Consider the following 25,585-nt stretch of genomic DNA (forward strand, 5'->3'; position numbering starts at 1 on the left):
GATGGATATTATAATTTACTCATCTTCCCATTGTGTGATTAAAAAGTAAAGTTGACATGGCAAAGTATTCCTTTTTTTTTTTTCTTTTGGCGATAGATGCCTTGCCAAGCAGTTATGTAAATAACAGTTTATTTTTGTTGTTGTTGTTTTTTTGTTTTGGGGAGGTTAGTCTCAGTTTTCAGTATTGTTTTCAATGTCTTGAGCATGAGCAGTGTAACTACTAAGGAGACTTTTACAATTGCATGATATGTCAAATCGTATTAGAAAGGACTCATGCCTAGCATATCAACATACTTTAAACAGTAAAACATTAAAGTTCAGGTATAATCATGTAGGTGTTAAGTTTTTTGTCTTACACTTTTTCTATCCAATATTTCACTTAAATAATATCAGAAAAATGGCTGACAGACTTTCACTTACTTTAGAAAAACTTAATGGAACGTGTGTTAATCAAAATAAACTGAAAATATTAATTGCCAGTCCAAATCAAGGGACCCTTACTCTTTCAATGCATTTGAAATTATCTATTACAATTTAAAAATAATTGCTCAAATTAAGATGCTATTTGCTTATTAGCTATATTTCTGTTTATTTTATTTTTATTATATTAGTTTTTGAAATTTCTATTAAAGTTAAATAATGTTAATATGTTTTGGAAGTTATTTCTAGAAAAAAGGTAGTTAGGTTTTATTTATAATTTTTATCCATCACTGTCTATGCATATTGTTTTGAAATTATTGTCTATGACTGTCTTGAGAGAATTTATTTTTAAGTTAATTATGGGCAGAAAGAATATGATGTGCAAAGATATTTATTGCAATATTCCTATAATAGTGGGAAATTAAGAACAACATAAATATCCAACACTAAGGCACTGGTTGAATACATTGTGTTCATCAGTTTAAAAAAAATATTACAGCCATTAACAATAATGATAAGATAGAAATTGTAATATCCTGAGGAAATAGTTATGTTATCTTAAATCTTAAAAAGTAGGCTAAAAATTGCATATGCAAGGGTAAAGGTGTGGGGATATTGAAAAAACACCAAAAGGAAATATACTAAGATGTGAACAGTGGTTGCCTTGAGGCAGTAGTATTATATGCCTGTCTTCTTTTTTATCTGTTTTGTTACATAAAATCTTCAGTATTTATAAAAATTACATTTAAAAGTAAATTCTATTTTTATAATTAGAATTGTTTCTGAATATTATTACTCTTGTTATCAGAAAAAATAGTTTTAAATCTCTAAAAATAATGTTTTCCTAATCTGTTCCTCAGAAGCATAACATAGCGTGTAAGTCCTGACTGCCTGGTTCAGATTCCAACCCTGTTACTTCTTAGCTGTGGAGTTTGGACATGCTTCCGTTTCCTCGTCTGTAAAGCGGGGATAATAAAGTACCTATCTGATGGGATTGCTATGAAGGTTAAATTAGTTAGTGTATGTAAAGTTAAGAAAAAAAGTGAACCCATAATCACCCAAAGCCATGAGTGCTGTAACCTTGTCCCCCACTTCTGGGCACAGACGCTCTAGTGCGATGGCCCGGCACAGAGCCTGCTGCCGTACTGTTCACCAGCCCTTTAGCTTTCTGTCTAATCTTCCTTCTGTGCATCTCCACCTGTATGTCTCGTGGGCTGTTCCGAACTCGTCTTTTTTAAGACGAGTTCAGCCATTCAGCTTCTCCCCAAACATCTCTCACTCCTGCAGAGTGAGTATCATTCTCACCTGTCTCAACACGAAAGATGTGAAAATCATTTGGACTGTTCTTCCTTCCTAAATGCTCTTGAATATTTCTGCTTTTCCCTTTCCCGTCTGCCACATTCAGACCATCATTAGTTTTCATCAATCTATATTCCAGCCTTGATTTCCCCCTCCCCAAACTTCCTAGACAAAGCTGCTAGGGCATTCGTTCTGAAGTGTCAGTCCGTCAGTAACTCCCCTTGCTTTCAAGGTGAAACCCAGACTCCAGGACCTAGCCCCTCCTCTGAACTAGATTCATTCCGCCTCTCACTGCCTTCACTGAAGTATTTGCAATTCTTTGAACACTCTGTGTTCCTTCAGTACCTCACACATGCCCTTTCTTTTCTCTGGAATGTTCTCCAACCTGTGATAACTCTCTGCATTAGATACTCCTCCAAACTGGCTTAGCAAATGGCACAAAGCTGCAAAAGCATTTATCATACTCTATGGTAGTTGTGTGCTTGGGTCTGATCCCCTTTAGGTTGTGAGCCCTTTACATTTAGGGACCCTGCCTTCTTCATCTCTGTTCATCTAGTGCCTAAAAAAAATGATAGATACCTAATGGACACTGTAAACTTGATGGAAAAATAGCAGGTTACACATGATAAATAATGTTTCTTACAAAATTCTACTGGCTCTTCTCCTGTTCTTACTATACATAGCAGAGCTACCTTGCCCCACCATTACAACCATCATTAGTCTCCTAATACCTTGTCTTAAAAAAGGAATCGTTCTTGTCTCCTTGTTTATAATTTTGAACCTTGGTGGATACACTGAGTCGGAAAAATTACTAATGTGCTACTTGCTGAGCAGGAATAATGGTGGTCCTCAATGGGTCATTCTTCTCTAGAACCAAGTTAAAACCAAAATTATGTCGTACATTGCTGTTCCTTCACCAAATCTGTCGTTCTGTGTTTCTTTTTTTCATGAGTCTGGTGACAGTGTATAAACCTCCTTATAAAAAGTTCTGTAGCCAAAATAGGATTGGCGCTTGTTGATGATGGTGACTGCTTTGCTGCTTGATACCCTCCCTGTCTTTCCATGCTGCAGGTCTAAGAATCTTCGAGATTGGATACAATCGGCCATCTTCATTCTGTAAACATTTATTGAAGATATATAGTATTCAAGGAATTGGACAAAACTCTGGAAAAATGTTTAGAGGCATTGCAAGAAATAGTAGGAAAAATATGTTAGCTGTACGACCACAAACAAAATTATATAATTTACCTAAATCTTAATTTCCATTTTTAATTTGAGGATAAAAATCCCTACTTCTGAAAATACTGGCTAGCATAGAGTAGATATTTAATGAAAGCCGGTTTGCTTCCTTTCTTCCCACGTCCCCACATGCCAGATGTACAGCATAATTCTATTAAAGCAGCCAGACCCAACTGCAACTTACAAATAGATCTGAAGGCGTTTCGCTAAGCAGTCACTGCCACATCATGTCCCCTTCCTGTGGTCACATATCTTTCCCTTGGCTTGTAAACCACCAATGGTTAATTGTGTAGATTTGCACTTTCTTGGCAGTCATTACCCATCCTAATGCTGTTTTGAAATAGAAAGGAATAGTGTTACTGTTGGAATATGAATACAGCCATTGTATGTGGTCAGCCATTTGTCCATTCATTCTTTAATGTATTCACAAATATTTGAGCACCTCCTATGTTCCAGACGTGTTCCAAATTGTGCTAGACATTAGCGTTACACTGATAAAATGGCTGGACTCAGCAAATTTTAAATGGAAAGATGGCCATACCTCATTTAAAGCAATACCTTTTTTAGTGTTAGCTATTTTACTATTTAAAATCATTATCTAGGCCAAGCTCTTGGCATGGGTCATCTTATTTAATTCATGCAGCAGTTCCTCCCAAGGCAGGTAGTATTACTCATGTCCACTTTGTAGATGAGGAAATTGAGTCCCAGAGAAGTTAGTTCACATGGCTAATAAGAGCTGGAGTTCAGATCCAGCATCTCTGAATCTAGAACCTAAGGTTTAGATTCCATGGCAACTGGCCCCAACATGTGATCCAGGGACTCCCAGAGAGCCCAGTACCCTTTTGGGGGATCACTGAGGTCAAAACTGTCTTCAAAACGATGCTAGGACAATATTAGCCTTTTCATTCTCTTACTCTAATGAATGTGCATGGAGTTTTCTAGAGGCCATATGCCGTGTTATATTGAATGCAGAAGCAGGTATAAAATTCCAGCCTCTTCTGCCTCTGTTAAGTCAGGGGTTAAAGAGATCTATAAAAATGTAAGAGTGCCACTCTTGTGTTTTATAAAACATAGCTTTTTTGTTAAAAATATGTTCATCGACATGTAATAAATTTGTTATTTTTCTAATAGATTAATATTTTTAAATTCTGTTTTATATTTAATCTAGTAAATATCAATAGATACAACCCACATAAGCAAAAGTTCTCGGTTTTTTAAAGTGTACCAGAGATCAAAAAGTTTGAAAACCTCTACTCTAAACTGTTCTTTCCATATTTCAGAACCTTCCTTTTGGTATACATTTTGGGTCTTTTAAGTTATGACCTCCAAATTTCAGAGAATCCTGCAATTCTGTTCAAGAATAATCCCTTCTGGGCCGGCCGAGTGGTGCGTTGGTTAGGAGTTGGCTTGGGACACCAGCTCTGAGCAGTGGGTCCCCAGTTTGGATCCCACATGAGGGCCAGTGACGCTGCGCCCTCTACAGCTAAGATGGTGAACAACAGCTCAACCTGGAGTTGGGCGGCCGTGAGTCCCTGGCGACGGCATAAGCTGCAGCCCCTTGCTGCAGTGGGCTGTCGTGAGCTACCGCGTGTGGCCGGCAGCCAGCGTGAGCAGCCAAGAGCCACCGCGAGCAGCCATCCAATGGCCAGCTAGCGACTGCCTCTCCCGGGAAGAGCGCAATGATAATACCAACATGGGCCAGTGAAGCGACGTCCTCCACAACTAGACTGAAGAACAAAAGGACAGCAACTTGTCTGTTCCCCTCCCCCATTCCCCAATAAAATCTTTAAAAAAAAGAATAAGAATAATCCCTTCTTTTAACAACTTGTCAGAATTGGTAGCAGTAACACTTGGGAGCTTTGTGTTTCCACTGACCCTCTTTGCCTTCTCCAAGAGCTTACAGTACAAAATACCAGAATATCATGATTTGGGTATACTTGAGTCAGATTTCCAAAGTTCATTTTTATGAAATACATAGAAGGAGTTACATTATAATTAAAACAGATTGTGTCTGAGTGTTTAAACATTAAATTTTAGTATATGACTGGTATTGCAGCTAGCATATTACTACCTCTAGAAGTTTCTTCAACTACAAAAGCAAGTATTGTTTTCTTTTTTATATAATGAAATGACTGCATGTTTTAAATAGGGTTTATGTATTGTGTGTATTTTTCAGTATTTTAGAGGTAGAGTACAGACACACTGATTTCTAAAAGAATTGCTTATTTCTTTCACTGAACAGTTATTAAGCAGGTACTTGGGAGACAGATCGGCTGTAGCCTTGGTTCCTACGTTAGATTGGGGAAATAGGAAAGAAAACAAATGAAAGATATTTTTTCCAAACTATTGTAAAAATTTCAAAAATAACATCCTTTTTTATTCCTGATAAGTATTTGTCGTTGATTTTATATGAATAAAAAGGTTGTAGCCCATTTTATAAGTATTATTTAATTAGTAATAAAATCTTCCACTATGAAATAGAAATTATTGACATCAAATACAGTGCTAACGTATGTTTTAAAACAATGACTCAGTGTTTTTTTTTAATCTAATCTCCCTCAAGATAAAAAGAGATAATATTGTGTGCTTTATTTATACTATGGACTGAGGAAAATGTTCACTGTGAGACAAATCAATTGCCCAGTTGAGTTGTGCAGATGATCATCAAAAGGGAACAATATCCTAAACTTCCCAGAAAGTTGAAGCACATTTAAGTGTAGATTTTACATACCCATGTATTGCAGTGAATGTGTACCCCATTTACGCTGGGAGAAGTGGTTTGAGTGTTAATTTTTGCAGCTAAGAGTGTTTTATAGGCCTACCTTACTTACATACTTAATGCCCAGCCTAACAGTGTTCCAACAAGCACCACTAGTGCTTCATGGTCAAAGGGACATGGGACTCCTGTATGGCACACCATTAGCCTGGACACAGGTGACAGTTTGCCCAGGAACAAAATTTAAAATCTTTTAAAACCTGCTAGTTTTTGCTACTACAAATTTTATCCTAATGAAATGAGAGCTTGTTGGACCTGAGACTGACTAGTTAACATCTTTTGAAGTTCACAGTGTCGGGCTAACCTAGGACAGACAGCTTCGGAACCCTAGCTTTTCTCTTCCTTCTGCTCCCCATCCCTTGCCCCAAACCCTTCCCTGTCTGTCTCTCCTTCACCAGTTACTTGGATCCGTTGCTGCAGTTGAGCCCATAGCGCCATCTAGGGCTCAGGGGAGGTGATGGAGAGCAGTGCTCTGGGCCTGCGCATGCCCCAAAGCTCGCAGTGTCAAAACTCCCCATTTCCAAAGCATGCGGACGGCCGAGCCAGCCCCACTTTCCAGTTAGCATTTCTGTAAAATTATGTAAGAGAAATAAATGCAGATGAGATTTATAGAGTTTTCTTCCCGTGACAATCTAAGAAAGCAAATTTACACACACGGCAGAAGACAGCATTATACTGTAAATAGTATCATAGAAGCTTTGCACCAAACTGACCTGGATTGAGACCTACCCTCTGGACTTGTAGGGCTTTTCCTATTATAGTAGTAAAGTGCTTGGGACATAGTAAGCCCCTAGAAGTGAGTCAGTGTTGTTTCAGAATCGTATGGGTAGAATTCGAGGGGGCCAGAAAAGGGTCAAATCTACAAAAATAGCGAAATTATTTTGTGCAGCATAAGGAAGGATAATGAACATTAAGCAGATCTATTTGGTGTTAAGGCTCTACTTTTTCAAAGGAGAATCATGAGCGATAGTGTATACCTAAATCAGGAAAGGGCGTAAATTCACAGTAATAAATATTCTGGTTATAACATAGAACTAATATTATCCTCAAAGTAAAACAGATTTCAACATGTGATTAATTTATACTTTGCACAAGAGCATTACAACAGTTTTTGTAACACTTTCCTCCTCCATCACGTACCTCCCACCAAAACACGAGAAGCCAGTAAGAAACATCATTCCCTTCTTGGAATAAGCACAGGAAAACCTGCAAACAGATTATAAGAAAATGTCATTCATCATTTTCATTTTCTTTGGAAATGGTGCTCTTCTTCCTAAATATACCATAAAATTTTGTTCTTTTCCTTGCATTTTTATGCTCATTCGAAACACTTTAAAAATACATTTCATATGTGTGTGAAACAATTTTATTTCTTAAACATATTCTGTGCTTTTCAGTAAGAACTAACTTGGGAATATAGATACATCATCATAAGCAGCTGGTTACCTTGGCACGGTTGTATTACAAATTATGTTGGGAAGATGAAAAGCTAGTTTTCCTTCTAGCCGTTTCATTCAGTGAATGGAAATTAGCAGTTTGATACCATTTTATGTATACTGGAGATATAGTGTACATGTTTTTATTCTTACACCCTTTTTGAGAAATCTGTCATGTTTCATGTGTTCTTAGACGTTTATCTCCAAATCCTTTTGCTAATCTACCAGTGATAGGGCTTATACAAACGTGGGTTCAAACATGGTTCTGCCACCAAGTGGCCTTTGGGCAAATTTCTCAAACTCTCAGATCTTTAGCTTTCTTGCCTCTGAAGTTAGAATAATAATAATCCACAAGGCTGTTGTAAGGATTAAAGGACGGTACATAAAATACGCTCTCGAAAAATATTAGCTCTTTTCCCTGTAAAATAAAATATTTCCCAGAAAAAATACTGTCTTTTCTTTTTTGACATCCTTCACCCATTTGCCCATTCCTTCCCACCCACATGTCTGGCAACCACTAATCTGTTCTCTCTCGATGACTTCAGGTTTTTTGTATTAGATTCCACATATACATGAGATCATACAGTATTTGTCCTTTTCTGTCTGACTTGTGTCACTTAGCATAATGGCCTCCATAAAGGTCCATCCATGTTGTATCAAGTGGCAGGACTTCCTTTTTTGTGGCTAACTAGTGTTCCATTGTGTGTATGCCACTTTTCTTCATCTACTCATCTGTTCATGAGCACTTAGGTTGTTTCCATGTCTTGGCTATTTGTAAGTAATGCTGCAGGCAACATGGGTGCAGATATATTTTCAGGATAGCAATTTCATTTTCTTCTGATAAGCACCCAGAAGTGGAATTGCTGGCTCATATAGCAGTTCTATTTTTAACTTTTTGAGGAACCTCCATACTGGTTTTCACTGGCTGCATCAGTTTTTATTCCCACCAGCAATGCCCAAGAAACACTACAGTGCACCTTTTTCTACATCCTTGGCAAAACTTCTTGTTTTTTTGATAATAGCCGTTCTTACGGGTGTGAGATGATGCCTCATTGCGGTTTTGATTTGCATTTCCCTGACAGGGATCTTGAGCAACTTTTTATGTACCTGTTGGCCATCTGTATGTCTTCTTTGGGAAAATATCCATTCAGATCCTCTGTTCATTTTTTAATCGGATTTTTTAAGTCTTAGCGAGCTGCATGGATTCTTTATATATTTCAGATATTAACTGTTGACCAGATACATGATTTGCAAATATTTTCTCCCATTCCTTAGGTTGCCTTTTAATTTTGGCAATTTAATTTTGGTTTCCTTAAATGCTCCTAGGCACTGGAAATGGTTCTAATTTGTATCAGCTACTATTGTTTTCCAGATCCAGGACTAGCTTCCAAATAATGATATTCCTTTAAATGGAATAATGTTCATTTATCTACTTTGCTGCTACTGTATTGTGCAGCTTGGGAAAATATGCTGTTTTTGCAGTCTGTTCATTCAAATGGTTTATGAATTAAAAGCAGAGGCCTATCATGTTCTAAAACCCGTAGTTCATTATTGCAAAATAAAGTATCCATTTATTACGCAAGGATTGTCTATAGTGTCTGCAAGAGTAAACAGACCCACTCATAAGAATAAGTGTTGCCTTCAAATTTGTACTGAAGTATGCTGAAAACCATGTATGCTATAGCTGTGATAATGAGCAGTACAGTAGAGAGAGGTGATTTATGATACCTGTTTCTGACAGCTATAGTGCTGAGATTCCCAGGGTATCTGATCATGGCATTAGCATGCTGACAGCTCAGCATTTAGAACATTATGGTAATTTATCCTGCCTATGCTGTCACCTGCACTGTCAGAGTTTCTTTTTAATGATGGTATAACTATTTTGTTTGTTTGTACTGCATTCTTTTCATTTGGCTAATGCTTTCTCATTAGATTGAACCTAGTAAATGAGAGTAATTAAGTGCTTCCTATAGCTCAGATGCAATGATTAAGTTGCAGAGCTGCTACTGATTATGTTTTGTCATTTATCTCTATTAATCTGAGAATAATCCAGATGATAAACACATGTAATTTTTTGCTAATGTTCAATAGATGAAATTTATAGTTTCTCAATGGAGCCAAGCAGTAAGTGTATATTCATATATAAATAGTAAGTTGTTACATGTGAACGTGCTTTAAATAAGCATACAAGTTACAACAAGAGTTAATAAAAAAGGGAAAGATACTTTTAATTATCATATTGAATTTACTCTTTCCCGAAATGTCCTTCTTTGGAACGAAGGAAGGGATTAAGGAAGGAAGGGAGGGAGGGAAGGAAAGTAGGGGCTTAAATCCTTGCTACAGAGCAAGTTGTTTCTCCGGCTTTTCTTTGATTCACATGCCAGGGACAACACTAAAATTTGTTTTAATGTAGAATATTTTAAGATCTTTTGATCACTGTATTCTGACAGTTTTTCAACTCTTGATTTTCGAAACTGTAATAACATAATGATTCTAGAAGAAATGTTGCAAGTAAACTGTTCATTAAATAACTCATGGTATTAATCAGAGTTTTTGCCTTTTAATAAATTAAGCTAAAATGTGGAAATAATGTGGTTACATATATATCTTTTGAAAGATAATACACAGTTACATATGTTTTTCTTTGTTTACACCTGATAATATTTGCTATAAGGAGATAGTTTTCATAATTCTGATCATTGTGAATATTATAGTTAATTAATCCTACCAGCTTTTTAAAGTTTCTATAAATAATGTCAAACCAATTGATACATTTGTTTGCAATTAGAGACAGTATACTATAGCCAAATTCATGCATTTTAATTTTGTGAAGATTTATTCCTAAATTTACAAAATGATAGTTGCAATACACTTTCACATGTGTTAAAAGAAAATAGAGGATTGTTTTAAGGAAATTACGTTTTGTGACACTCTTCACAAATGCTTAAAAGGGTCATAGAATTGCTCAGTCTGTATCTGCCTGCATAGGCTACACCAAATATTCAGTTCATACACAGGTGATAGGAAGACGGACAGAAACCTAGGTATTGTATTTAATAGTTTGTGCGTAAGTGTATGACCAGGGGTATGCTTAGAGTGATTCATCAAGGATTGGAATAGAACAGTAACAGTTCTTTTGAAAAAGCATGTTGTACTTGAGCTTTTAGCTTGTTTCCATGTGTCACAGTGCTTTTGGAACTGCTCCTATGTTTCATTTAAGAAAAGGGTCTTTTAAGCATCTACAACGTAATGCTTTTTTTTTTTTTTGCACATTTAGATTATTTGCAGAATTTTGTTCTATGAGCAGATGGTATCACCTAAAATGCTTGGAACTTCAATGTCAGGCCTACTCCAATCAGTTAATTTTAATGGAATATTATTTTTTGAAAATTAACACATTACATAAATTTTAAATAGAATTTGATGATTTTAATTATTACTCACGTCTTTAGATTCTTGCCTAAAAGAATAAATGATTTTTTTAAAGGTGGGTTTAAGCTGCACAGAGGACTCTTCCCCCACTTTAGGTGTAGAAATGCCTTCCATGCAGACTAATTAGAAACCGAGGCTATCATCAATGTTGGGGGTTTAGTAAGTGCTCTGGCAGGCTATTCAAATTGTTTTTTCCTACAATTTCAGAAGATTTAATATTTAGCCTAATAGACATTGTCACCTTTCTTGGGGATCAAATTTTGAATCCTATACTTAAGGCTAGATTGAAGAAATATTTTGTTGAAATGATCAGATTATATACGAAGTGATGGTTGATTAATAGCAGTATCATAGAAGAATCTGTGTTTTGAAATTGTGGGAAATGTCTCTGATAGCCATCGTCAGTTAAGTAAAGGACCAAAAGCAGAAAGCCCTAAGTTCTAACTCAGACGTTGTTCCCTAATAGTTATTTCATCAGATAAACCTTTCTTTCTTCTGCACACTGAGCTCTGAGGATGAGTAATGGTGAGCATTAGGCCAATGTCATGCTCTTTGAATGTTAAATTATAAAATAAGAAGCCCAAAAAGTAATAAGCTTTAAAAGTCATAACAGGTTTCCTCTCATTGTGTACTGATTTTTTTAAAAAGCAAAAATTGGATACTATTTGAGTATAAAATGTTTACAATCTAGGAGACAAGTATTTTTCAGTAAAAGCTGGGAACGGTGGTTTTGATAATCTTTTCAGTTTTGAATATTGGTTTTCTGTTTCGGTATTCCTACATAGTTGATTCCTAAGTGTTCGTCCTTTCTTAAAATTTCAGTTTTTAAAAAATGTAATTCTTAATTACCCCCAACCCACGGTCCTTGTCCCCATAACAAAGAAACAAAAGTCAATTTGAGTTGTTAATGTTGAAATCACAAGTTGTAACTGTTCCTTTGTTCTTGGTTAAAAAATAATTATAAAAACAGGGTAAAGAGAAAATTCTTTTCTTCCCCTTGTTGGTCAGTTCTATAGAAGTAATTTAAAATACCATATATTGAATTCTTTGATCATTTCTCCTGGGTGGATTGGGAAGGAAGTCAAAGCTGAGGCAATTGCTTCTGGGCTCTCTTGCTGTGTGCCTGGTAAATGAAACACAAGGAACCTCACCAAACTACATGACTAATGGCAACCTCCAGTGCCGCCTGCAATCAAAGATTAATTTGCTTTATCAAGTTTAAAGAATACCGGGTGATAAATCATGTCAAAAAGAAATAATCAGTCAAAGGCTGATGTTCTTTTCTACATGTAAGGACAGGTGCTAAGAGGCATGCGTTTGCCATATACAGTTAATTTTGTTTTTATGCATTTATGTTCATCTTCATTTCTATTTAGTTGATCTTTGAATCAAATACTTTCTGTCATTAAGATCTAGCATCCCAACTGAAAGGCTGCAGGATTATAGATCCAAAGTAACATTCTTTCCCTTTAATTTATATAAGTTCTTTTCTCATATGAGTAGTATCCATAAATGTTTACTTTTTTCAACTATGAGTTAGCTAATGCCAAATGGAAAGTGAAATTATTTTCTCCCTGTCAAGATGCTCAAGAATATTAACTCGGTGTTCATTTTGTAGCAGATATCTGTGTATAATATATCTATATATTTATATAACATTTTCATTTTACTCAAATCTCCCCACTCTTCTTTTTTTTTTTTCTAAAGAGAGAGAAAGAGAGAGAGAGAGAGAGAGCTAGTCTCTCTCTAATTCTATCCCCTGAGTCCATAATGCAGGATCATTTTAGGTAAGATTGTATTATAAAAAGAGGTGGTCTTCCCAGCACTTTCAGCAAACGCATTTTGAACAGTATCCAAAACCAACCTTGTATATTTTCAAAGGCTGTCAGGACTCTTAAAGTGAGAGTCGGTATCATTTTAGCAGAGTTCTGTTTTTGTTTTTGTCTTTTTCCTAGTTATAGCCATGTTTAACTGGAGTCTGAATGTTTTGGTACATGTAGATTTGTACTGTTCTTACCCTAGGTCTTTTTTATCTCACTCTGCCTTCAATGGCTAATTAGAAATTGAGAAATTACTAATTTTCCATTTGATGTACAAAATGATATAAAAATATCACACACTTGAAATTTGGAACTGTGAACTTATATAGTTTGAGCAGTTGTAGGAAATCTTATCCCTAGAGTGACTATTCATTTTCTTTTTCTTCATGGTTTCTCCTAGTCTTTCTGTCTAGATTTTTTACCCTTTTTCACTCCAATAAATTGTTGGCAGTGCAAGAAGGCTGGCTTATGGCTGGCTTTTGTTTTCCTTTTCTTCTGTTTCTGATTCCTAGAAATTATTTTAAAATATGTATGAAGTCCCATTATTGACGTCAATAGCATCCCTAAGGAGAAAATATCTTGTCTGCTTAGCTGGGTTTTAAAAGACTTCTTTTTAAGTTGAATAGGAATTTAACTTGCCTATACTTAGATTTTTCACAAGAAAGTATTGATCATGATTTATTTCATATCTAAAATGAGATGGGACAAGTTGATGAGGAGCCTTCCAATGCGAAAGAATTTTGTAACCTAGGACATAAGCTATTTTGACGTTGTGCGTCACCAGTGATCATTAGTAGTTTGTATAATAGCAGTTCTATCCTAGTGAAACGCTGTAGTATAACCTGCATAATGGAGTAGAAATAGGTTTAGATTTGAAGACTTAAGCCCTTCTATCCACGGTGTAACATTGGTACAAAGCCTGATAACTAGATTTGCTTCAGGGGTGATAGTGCCACAATGATCCCATCATATTTCTTCATAGTCCCTATATAAAACCACGTGAGAGAAATTTATTTTAAAACTTAGCGCTAGGATATGCTTCTCTTTGCTTAAGAAATGCATATATATATATATATATATATATATATATATATATATATATATACCTCTAATGGATAATAAAAACTATAAAATAATCTAATTTTTCACGTTAGACTTCTGGAAATTTGGCACCAACTTGTGGCTCAGCTATGCCATTCATTGTGTGAAACTTTATAATCTGCTTTTATGAATTTTGATCATTCTCCCCCTCCCCCCAAACTACACTCTTATTCAACTTCATATTGTCCCTAGTCCTCATGTTTCATTTTAATTTCTTTTTAACTTTTTTAATGTGTGGACCTCCTCCTATATGTTGCTCCTATAAATAAGTAAAATTGCCCTGACTCTGTCACTAAATATCCAAAGAAGTCATTTCTTTTCCTTTAGAGTTTCAGTATTCTCATTTGTACAGTAAAGTCATGAACTAGATTGCCTCCAAGACCATTCTGACTCATATTCTAGGAGTGAGAACAGCAGAGGACTTTCCGTTTCCAGTTGCGGCTGTAGGAAGATGGAAGGCGCATCCCTCCCACCCTTACAACAACAGTAACAACAAAAACTGGACACACTGCAAGTTTATGACTTTTCTTGAACCTTTGAGACCTGAGGTTGCAAGGCAACCAAATAGTCTCAAATCTAAGAAGAGATAGATGCCTACTAGAAAAGAAGAAACATGAGCACTTTCTTACCTGAGGCATGCACAGCAAAAACCATTAAGAATGATTGGGCTGAGATAGTTAATGAATTGATGAAGGCCGTGTATGGGCTGGCAGAAGAAAATGCGGCCCCAGATGGCCTTAGATATACAGAGGTTTTGTACCCTATTGCAGGCTCTTTCCTCCAGGCAGTCTCTTCCTATCCATGAAAGATATTCTTCTAGCAAGAGTCCGAGAAAGCATCCTTCAAGGCACATGCCTGGATGTGGGGAACAACAGTAGAAGGGGCACAGAACTCCACTTGAACCCTTCCCCCCGTTTCCTACTGAAGAAAAGTGTTAATGTACATGGTAAGAAAAGAAACCAGTGAAATGCCATTGCAGCCAAGGTGAGGGAACAAGGTGGGGATGGGAGTGGGGAGATGGCTCTGCTCAGTGTAGGAGAAAGGACAAAAAGAAATGCTCAGCCCAGCTGCAAGAGGGGCAGGAGCACTGAGGTCATAGCCCCAGGACCTTGAGACACAGTGCCTGCCTAAGACTGAGACCTAATCAGAGCAACAGAGAACACTTCCCCATTCCCCATCATCAGACTAATAACAGGCAAGTCGTAAGTAATAACGTAATAGTGGAGTGCTGAGGGGAGAGTTGCAAGAGCATTAAGACAAATCCTGTCTGAGCCATAACACAAAGGGGTTGGTAAGGGTGGAGCAGACATTGAGAAAGTCCCTCTTGAGAACTAGTCCTCACTCTAAATATTATGAAAGCTATCACAAAAGTAGTTTGAAGCCTGTGACATACTGTGAGTAACGATACAACAAAAAATCTCAGATTTAACCCAACTACTATTAACTCAAACTCCCACACAAAAGTCATAACAGAAAGGCATGCCCATTTCCAGGAGCAAAAAAAAACACAAAAAGACTGGTTTTCAACAAAAAGTTGTAAGAAAGAAGAAAAAAGAAGCAGCCAACTGCCAAGAGACACAGCAAATAATAAAACCAGACTCAGCTATGACACAGATGTTAGAATTGAATGACAAGGAATTTAAGATAACTATGGTTAATATGTTTAGATGCTAATGGTAAAGGTGGACAACATGCAAGATCAGATGCATAATTCCAGCATGAAGTTGAAAATTATAAAAAAGCATTAAATATAAATGCCAAAAATGGAAAACTCTTTAACAGAGATGAAGAATGCCTTTGAAGACCTCATCAGGACACTTGACACAGTTGAAGAAAGAATCAGGTAGAATCAAAGGTAGATCAAAAGAGATTACCCAAACTGAAACACAGATAGAAAAAGGAATGAAAAAAAAGTTAAAAAACAGGCCATCTAAAAGCTATAGGACAGTATAATATATGCATAAGGCTGTGGAAAACTTAAATAATGCCATCAAACAACTTGACCTAATTGACATTTACAGAACACTTCATCTAACAACAGTAGAGTTTACATTCTTTTCACATGCACATGATACATTCACCAAGATAGACCATATTTGGGGCCATAACACAAATGTCAACACATTTAAAAGAATAGAAATCCTGTAAAGTATGTTTTCAGGAAGATAGCTGGGAAATTACCAAATCCCTGGAAAGAAACCAACCACTTCTAAGTAGTCCATGGGTCAAAGAGGAAGTCTCAAAGTAAATAAAAAATATTTTTTTATTTTTGAATAAAAATATAATCTTAAATATAAAATTTGTGGGATACTGCTCAAAAAGTGCTTAGAGTAGAATTTATAGTATTAAATAACCATATTTGAAAAAGAAGAAAAGACTCAAATCAGTAATCTAGAACAGGTTGGCATTTTTTCTATCAAGGTCCAGATAGTAAATATTTTAGGCTTTGCAGGAAACATATAGCCTCTGACACATGTTGTTCTTTTTCATTTTTGTTTTGTTTTTATAACTTTTTTTAAATGTGAAAACCATGGTTACTTAAAGGGCCATAAAAGTCATGGACCAGATTTGGTCCATGGGCCATAAGTTGCCTACCCCTAATTTAGAAAATGAAGAGCAAATTAAATTCAAAGCAAGAAGAAGAGAGGAAATACTAAAGATAAGAGCACGAATCCATGAAATTGAAAACAGGAAAACAATAAAGAAAATCATTGAAACCAAAAGCTGGTTGTAAAGTTAAATAAAATTAATAAATATCTAGGTATACTGGCCAAGACACAAAACAGAAAAATGCGAGGGTTGGGGTGGGGGCCACAAATTAACATCAAAAATGAAAGCACAGATACCAGTACAGATCCCACAGACATTAAAAGGCTGATAAAGTAATACAATTTGACACCTGTGATTAAATGCACCATTACTGTGAAAGATAAAACTATCAAAATTCATTCAAGAAGAAATAGATAACCAGAATAGTCCTATACCTTTTAAAGACACTGAATTTATAGTAAAAAACCTTCCAATAAAGGAAACTCCAGCCCCAGATAGTTTCACTGGAGAATTCTACCAAACATATAAAGAAGAAATAATCCTAATTCTGCACAATCTCTCCCAGAAAATAGAAGAGAAGGAAACAGTCATCATTTTCAGTTGCCATCATTACCCCAATTCCAAAACCAGACAAAGGTATTACATAAAAAGAAAAGATCCATATCCTTCATGATCATAGACTTAAAAATCCCCAACAAAATGTTTGTGGATCAAATCCAACAATATATAAAAGAGCATACTTAACACAGCATAACCAAATGTAATCATCCCAGAAGTGCATGGCTAGTTCAACCATTTAAAAATCAGTCAGTGTAATTCACCTTATTAACAAGTTAAAGAAGAAAAATCATATATGATCATCTCAATAGGTGCAGAAAGAGTTTTTAACACTCATTCTTAGTAAAAATTCAGTACACCAGGAAGAGAAAGAAGGACCTTCCTTAATCAGATCAACGCTGCCTCTGAACAAGCAACACCATACTTAAAACTGAGAGACTGAATGCTTTTCCTCTTAGATCCATAACAATACAAGGATATCCTTTTTCACCACTCCTGTTCAACATCATACCAGGAGTCTATCTGATTCAAAGAGACAGAAAGAAAAATTATTAAATGTACAGATTGGAAAGGAAGAACTAAAACTTGTCTCTATTCCTAGGTGACATGATTTATGTAGAAAATGCCAAGACATCTACAAAAAAGATCTTGGAAGTTCAGGGATAGGAATGAGGTTGACTACAGTGAGGCCTCTGAGAACTTTTCGGAGTGATGGAAATGATTGATATAGATATATTGATATACATCTTGATTATTGGGGTGGTTACACAACTAGATGCATTTGTCAAAACTTACAGAACTGTATACTTTTGAAAAAGTAAATTTTATTGCATATAAGTTATACCTAACTTTTAAATAAATCCTTGAGTATTTTGAGATAGGTGTCTGCTCTATACCCAAGAACCCCTTGATCCTATTTTTACCTTACTGTGGAAGTTGCAGTCATGTGCCATGAAGATATGAAAAGCTATTCCAAGTTCAGAATATTCCTTACTACCTATGTCTCCCCCCTGCCTTCTATCCCAGTCTAGTTTTGTGAAATTGAATGAATAAAAAACAGAAATTATTGTTGGCTACTTGATCATATCAGGACACTTCTGAGGCCATTCTATTCCCATGATAGACAGTCCTTACTCACCCCTACCTGATTCTTCCTCGTACCATTCATTTAAGAAACATGTGTGAAGTTCCCAAAAAGTGTTTCTTCCGCCCGTGTCTCATGGGGCTCTAGGGAATGAGGGCACCGACGTTGCGAGCTTGAGGTTTTTGCTCTCCCACCGCTCTGGTTCATCCCGGGCCGGCACTCATCTTCCTCCCACTGCAGTGCGACAATGTTTGTTCCCTACGGAGAGTCGGTCCCGGATCTCGCGGGTTTCACCCTCCTGATGCCAGCAGTATCCGTTGGAAATGTTGGCCAGCTTGCAATAGATCTGATTATTTCTACACTGAATATGTGTAAGATTGGTTACTTCTATACTGATTGTCTTGTGCCAATGGTTGGAAACAATCCATATGCAACGTCAAAAGAAAATTCAACAGAACTCAGTATAAATGCTGAAATATACTCACTGCCTTCAAAGAAGCTAGTGGCTCTTCAGTTAAGATCCATTTTTATTAAGTATAAATCAAAGCCATTCTGTGAGAAACTGCTTTCCTGGGTGAAAAGTAGTAACTGTGCCAAAGTTGTTATTCTTTCAAGCAGTCATTCCTATCACCGTAATGATCTATAGCTTCGCAGTACTCCCTTCAGGTACCTACTTACACCTTCTGTGCAAAAAAGTGTTCAAAATAAAATAAAGAGTCTAAATTGGGAAGAGATTGAAAAAAGCCAATGTATTCCTGAAATACACAATTCTGAATTTTGTATCCGGATTCCTGGAGGAGGCATCACAAAACAACTCTATGGTGAAGGCTATCTTAAAGAAATCCCATTGGTGATTCTGCTGAAATTTGTTTCAGAAGGAGACAGTATCCCAGATGCATTAGGTCTTGTTGAGTATCTTAATGAATGGCTTCAGATAATCAAACCACGTGGTGATGATCCCACAGAATCTGCCTTACCATGGAAAATGCCAAGTTCTTGGAGATTACTCTTTGGCAGTGGTCTTCCCCCTACGCTTTTTTGATCTGTTTTCAGTGTTGTACTTTATATCCCAAGACGCTTATTGCCAACACATCTGTTAAACAACTATATAAAAAGTTGTGTTATCTAATGTATTAGAAAATAAATCTTTACTTTTCACAGAAAATCTTAAGAAGATTAACAAAAGGTGGTTTTTGCCATGCTTTTCATCATATGCAACAAATGTAAATTTTGTACAATAAATACTTCCTAACTAAAAAAAAAAGTGTTTCTTTCCCTCTTTTCTCTACTCGAATAGCTTCTTCCTGGAAATGAATGTATCAGAGAGGACCCATCACTATAACGTGGTCTCCTAAACGAAGACCAAGACAAGGTCTCTTTTCCAATGAAAGCCAAATATATTCAAACACAGGAATTCAACTAAGGAAGTTTGTATGTAAAGTTCATTTATCAAGTATGATGCCAAAAAATGCAGAGGTACACTTTGATCCAGTAAAAAGCCTAAACTGGAGAATTGGTTAATTTAGAGAAGACTAAAATCAAAATGATTATTTTGCAGGACTAATTTGCAGGAATATCTCACTTGTGCTTCTGCTAGCCCTGAATCCAATTACTCAGTTTCTTTAGGGTTGTGTGATTATTCAAGAATTCATTTTTAAGGTAATGAATGATGATGTAATGCTGAGTAAAACCTGTCATAGAATAGTTGGCGTATTCATCATGTGTTTTATGTACTTCTGTTTATGGCTAACTCTTTGGGGGTTTTTTTTTCTGCCTTTTTAGTATAGATCAAGTAAAAATGTGTAATATACATTGCATCAGAATACATTGACTAAGAAATTCAAATTTCTTGATGAGATCCCAACAGACATAAATTGTTTGAAATATACAAGGCCCTGTCATTAGTTCAGAATCTTTCTTATATGTCGATACTGGAAATGGAGGTGTTTAAGTCCTCCCTTATGTTGCCCTTGGTTTGCTTCTGGTGTGTAATGAGAATAAAGCTGCTGTTTTGGGTTTCTGTGCTCTATCTCTCTGTTAGAATGTTTGTAGAGTCTCTCTCTTAAGTTAATAGGTGATTATTGAAAGCAAGACTGGTCTCTTTTTCATATAACTTTCTGTTAAAAAATAGTTTCAATTGTTCAGACTGTAATTGAGGAAGAAAATATTGTTAGAGGCCCTCTGTACAGTCCTGGTCAGTAACTGGGTATCTAGTAAATATACATAGACTCCTGTCTGTGGCCCTGGCGTCCACTGCTGCAGGTGGAGTTTGAACAAATGTTCTACCTGCCCTTTGTACATAAAGGTAACATATATGTCCATGTGAATATGGAGTTATTCCAAATTTGCTATTTCAGTTATATTGCAGATTTTGGGTATATTCAAACACAGTCTTTTCATATTAATAAATTACCAGTGGTAAGACAGGTGGTTAGGTTATCTGTGACCAAACAAATGACTTTCTCTTAGAACTCTAGAAAAGCTTATCTCTTTTAGTTCATTAGTATTTATTAGGGAGTGAAATATAGACTGTTTCAAAGGCTTACCATGTGCCAGTCAGTATGCTAGATAGCTTTATTTTGGTCCTTCTAGCAACTATATGAAGCAAGTATTGTACAGTTTTAGTATGAGGAAATAAGGCTCAGAATAAATGACCATCACTAGTAGCTAACGAATCTAGACCTAGAAGTCTTGCCTACAAAGGCACGTGAAGACTGAAATGTGCACAGGTGTTTGCCTTTTCTTTCTAGGCATAAGTAATAAAGGCCTGGTTTCTTACAAGATTACTGAACAGTTTATTTTTAACTTATTTGATCAATTGCGACATTTTGTATTTCAAATTAACGGTTATTGCAAACAGATTTTATCTGGTAAGCTGGTAGAATAAATGTCTCCATAATTACTCATTAGTGAGTCCACATTTGATATATCTACAAAATAATCCACTGTGAGAAGCCATGGTTCCAAATTGAAGTTTTTGTTCCTAAAGGACAATAGAACAGTGGAATTTTTCCTCTTAATAATCCTTGCGCGCGTTGCCTTGAAATACTAAATAGCATCATAGACTCGTAGAATGTCAGAACTGGGAGAGACACGTAACGTGTACTCCCGTAGCTTTTCAGCTCGCGCTGTGGTTTCTGGCAAAGGCAGGAGGAGCTGGGCGTGCCATCTTCCCCGCCCACGAAACAGCACTCCGCCCTGACACCTGTCACTCAGATGAGGCTTCCAGGCGAGCTCTTATTTGAAGAAATGGTTTCACGTATTTAGAACATTTTTTCACCATTTCCTAATTTTACAGATGGCAATTTAAGGTCCGGATAAGCGAATTACTTTTCCGTGGTAATTTCACTTGCTGGACTATAGGATTTTCAATACTATAGTTTATTCGCACCTTCAATTAGCATTTATTGAATATCTGCTGTGTCCCAATCACTATGCTTAGAGCTCACAGACTAGTGGAAGAGACAGAGGATGAACAAATAATTGACAGCACATTATGTCATAGGAAGTTCATGCAGTGTCACATGAAAGAAGTCAAGAGAAGCATTCCGTGAGAAATTACATTTGAATTAGGTCTTAAAGATGGAGGTGCTACTGCAGAAAAGTTATTCTGGTGGCAGTGTCTTAATCATGGACAGGAAAACATACAAACAGGACATTGCCTGTCAGCCATTTCAGCCTCTGCTTACTGCTGTCTGCAAACAGTGCCCAGGCCCTTCCCCAACAGCAACAGCAACAAGTATCCATGGTGTTTTGTTAAAGGTGCTTTGTCCTTTAGAGCACCTGCCAGCCACAGCGCAGCATATATCAGATTTGGAGGACCTTTTAAAACCGAGTATGTGACTCTCTCTGAAATCCCTTTTTGTGCTTTGCTTCACTTGAAATGACATTATAACTTACTGTGAGACAGAATAATTTGTAGTTTCCTTTGTCATCATCTTCTTTGGATGTCACAGACCATGGAGTGCTCTCTGTTGGTTCAGAGGAACTGAGAATGGGAAGGACATATGATTTTTATATTATTATTTCTCTTGAGTATCCTCGCTTGTGATGGATTTTGGCTCCAGGCATAAAGATGTATGGAGAAGCAGCCTGTTGGGAGAACATTTTATGTTTCATGTGGCTTTTCTGTGACTAAATATAGTATTAAATGATTTGTGTGGTGCTTGCATGTTATTAAATCGAAAGGGCTATTGTTTTGTTATAAGGTACTTTCGCATATACGTGAAGGCTAGACATGAAGTCCAGGGTTTCTGTGCGTAAAGAAAAGCCAAGCCAGAGTTCTTAGCTTGAGTTATTTTAGTACTTAGTATAGTGCGTAACAGACAATAAGCACTCAGTAAGTGATCGCTGCTCATACTATCATCATCATCATCACCACCATCCCTGTCCCTGGACTTTCAGTACCCATAGTGGTGGGGTAAAAACTAGGCGGTTGATGGTTAGCCAGGCGAAGCTGCCCGTGGGCTCTGGAGCTGGCATGTATGAGCCATTTGACCTGACATGTTACCTTCACTGATTCCATGAAGTCACCCTCAGACCCTGGCCACTCTGCAAGGTCTCTTTCCTCGTTTCTTACCTACCAGTATTCACTCTCAGCATCCCTAACTCATTTTGGAGATAACCTGGATCTTTCACACTATTCCTTGGTATTGGTGTCTGAGTTATACTCATTTTTCACTAGTGTTCTTTAAGTTGCCAAGTAGTTATTATAGGTTTTTGTTTTTTGTTTTTTGCTTTTTGTTTTTTTCAAAATTCCTTGTCACACCAATAAGGGAATCTGAAAGGAAGAACTCTGCTTCCCACCTGGGCCCTCTCACCATGTGACAGTCAATTTTATTCTTTCAACTTACTGTATCTTCAGCCTTCTAAATTATCTCCTATTTTCCTTTGAAGCTACCTTTGTTCATTCAGAGGCAAAACAAAAGTGAGATATTTTGTGAAAAACGTGTAGTTTGGTTCCGCATGCGATAAGAGACACTGATTGCTTTCTTTCTGTTTTTAGAAGCTATTTTATGGCAGTTTCTTCTTTTTTACTGTACTTGGGTTGTAGAGGGTATAATCTGCAAACATGGTTTAAGCTTTCAGATAGTTTGCATCTATCTATATTAACGTGTTCCATAACCTAGGCATTAATATCCCTTTATTGTGCTCTTGTTAAAATAATCATCTTCAATCAAAGAACTGTGTCTTAATTTTAAAGAAAGTTAATGTTTCCACCTAAGAATAAAATAGTGCGAGAAACCTGCAAAGAAAAGGAAATTCCATTTTTAACTAACAGATCTCAGGAGGCTCTTGATTCGCAGGTTGTTACTCTTCATCTTCTGAGTCAGTTGAATGTATCACATGAGCCCCAGTGAGCAGATGTGGGGGGGATGCAGGCGGAATGTGGGAGCAGGAGCCAGCAGTTGGCAAACTGGCAAATGCTTCCGTTTTCTAAGCACCTGCGTTTTTGTATTCAGGCGGTCCGAATCATCTGCCTCTATCGTCTCTTTACCTACCGTCGGCCATTTTGGAGTTCTTAAAAAGCTTCAAAAGTGATCAGGAGTTTTGTCACAGTAAACTGGGAATCCAAACCACTTTTTAAAAACCTTATGCTTTTGAGAGAGTCCCATTTAATCCTCGAGAGAATAGGTACTTTTTCATTTAGGTGCAGCGCGTTATATGTTATGTAATTAAAATGTTTTCCTCCCTTCCCAGTTGCTTATTCTCAGACATCAAAATTTAAATTGCCTAAATAGTGTGATACATTAATAGATGCATAGTGATTGAATGTACATGATGGTCTACTTATCCTTTACATTTAAAAAAATTGTACAATTTAATGAAAATTCCTAATTCTTTATAAACTTAGTTGTTTTCGAGATATGCAACTGATATTCTCAATAACAATAGTACTTACAAAGTCCCTGTTGTGTCCCAGACACCTCTAGGCATTTTGTCCAGATTATGGCTAATCCTTTTCACAGCCTTCCAAGGTAGGTATCATCTTCATTTCGTAGATGAAGAAATTGATCCCCAGGGAAGCTGAGAAAATTGTTCAGGGTCACACTTGAAACTGGGGATTTGAACTCTGGTCTCGCTGCCTCTTGTACACTGCTTTTCAAAAATGTGGTCATATCAAAAGGATGATTTGGCATGTGAGAGAAGGTTTCTGCCGAAGGAATCAGGGATGGTACATTTTATTCAATTACAGGGGAGCACACTGCCTTTGGTCTCTGGACTTCCTGACTCTCGCCTTTGAGAGTCGGTAGCCATTTTCTTCTCCAGTCACTGAGAAACGCTGTTGGCACTGGGTCCTGCACTTCTGCTTTTCCCAAGGTTTTCCAAAACTGCTTTCACTGAAAAAGAAAGTAAAGGAACAAGTGTGGCCTGTTTCTAAAAATTTACAACAGCTAATTTGTTTTCCCTCGGGGCTTTCTGTCGACATATGGCCTAGGGTAGCCTTTTAAGATTATAGTCAGAATTCAATGGCTATGTTGTTACATGTTTTTTGGCCTTTGTCACCATCCAAAATTGTGGTCTGTGCAAAACAGACCCCAAAGATGGAACAGTTCAAATGATTTAAAAGCACAGTGTTAATAGATATAATCTATGTTTTTATTTTACTTTGTGAGAGCACAGCTCACATATACACTATAGAAATCAACATTATGAAAGTATGGGCCTTCTTCAGCCTAGAAAGTTAAATACTTAGGAGAGAAGATCAAGCTTTTGTTTTTAGTTTTGGGTTTTTTTCATCGGGATCTGGTAGGACTTGGAAATTTCTTAAATAGTGGCACTCACGAGCCTCCATAGCCCTACATTAAGTTCGGGGAAAATAAGAGGACATGCTACTTTCTATGGTGGATAATAAAATTTGTGGAACTCATTTTTTCAAGCAGTGTCACAACCTGAAAATACAAATAGATTTGATAAGTCCATGAATGAAAGATCCTCACCAGTTATTAAGGAAAAATAGAAAGATCTGGGTTACATTTCTAACCTTTTGAGGTTAATGGTCATGATTGGAGGGTAGGTCATTGGAGATGAAATCAGAGACAGTAATGAACCAGATGAGCTATTGTTGTGTCCTTATATATCTAACATAAGTAGTAGTAATCTTTTTCAAGTCCCTGACATACCTCAGACCTTTCTCTTGTTCAAGGAAATAGAGCCAAAACAGTCACAATTTGGCATTCCTTTTCAATTCCCAATCCTAAGTACTTTCCTTCAATAATCCAACTGAGACAGAGAAGAATTTCTTTTTCACGTTCAGTGCTTACTTTTGGAGCTGTGGATTTAGAGTTATTTTGGTACATATTTAATTGCAATCTTATGAGCAGATGAACCTTCCCCCAAGGAACTGGGTATGTGAGGATGGAGGGCACTCACTCTTAGTTCAAGATGTGAATAGATGTTTCTAACTGAAAATAAAGAACTAGAAAAAGGAAAATCCAAAGAAGGGTGTGTCCATGAGGGTCAGACTAATATCAAGGAGAGGGAGCACATGCTATCAGAGACAAAAGAGCGTCCCAGAAGGATCAAAGCTTGACCTCTCTGGCTGTGGTCCATCATACACACTTCGTCAGACAAATCGTAAACACTGCTTTCCCACTCAGAGACCTCTCTGTTGCCTACATCAGACCAGCACTCCTGGGCTTCTATGGGCCGCCGTAATCTAGCTCTCCCTACTAGCCAGTTTTAGTTTCCACAGCCCCCCCTCTATCAGGCTGACTCTCACCATCTTTACCTTAGATCGTATTGTTCTGTTTTTCCTTCCCCCCACTTCCTCCAGCCCCACAAGATCCCCATCCTTCCATGTTTTGTTTAGTATGGACTCGCACAGTTCTTCATACTTGGATCATACTCGTTAAAACTTAGTTAAATA

General features: G+C 36.9%; 2 protein-coding genes across 7 annotated transcripts in view; both read left to right on the plus strand.

Annotated features, from left to right (window-relative positions):
• Nucleotides 1–25,585, plus strand: part of RANBP17 (RAN binding protein 17) — a 263,837-nt gene that overhangs the window by 129,142 nt on the left and 109,110 nt on the right. The gene's annotated exons all lie outside the window — the stretch shown is intronic.
• LOC109379400 (proteasome assembly chaperone 2-like) lies at nucleotides 17,908–18,770 on the plus strand. The gene is given in 1 exon segment (XM_019635969.1): nucleotides 17,908–18,770. A coding segment is annotated over 1 exon segment (795 nt). The 5' UTR covers nucleotides 17,908–17,962; the 3' UTR covers nucleotides 18,758–18,770.

Source organism: Hipposideros armiger, unplaced genomic scaffold, assembly GCF_001890085.2.
Source record: "Hipposideros armiger isolate ML-2016 unplaced genomic scaffold, ASM189008v1 scaffold_25, whole genome shotgun sequence".
NCBI classification, from domain to species: Eukaryota; Metazoa; Chordata; class Mammalia; order Chiroptera; family Hipposideridae; genus Hipposideros; species Hipposideros armiger.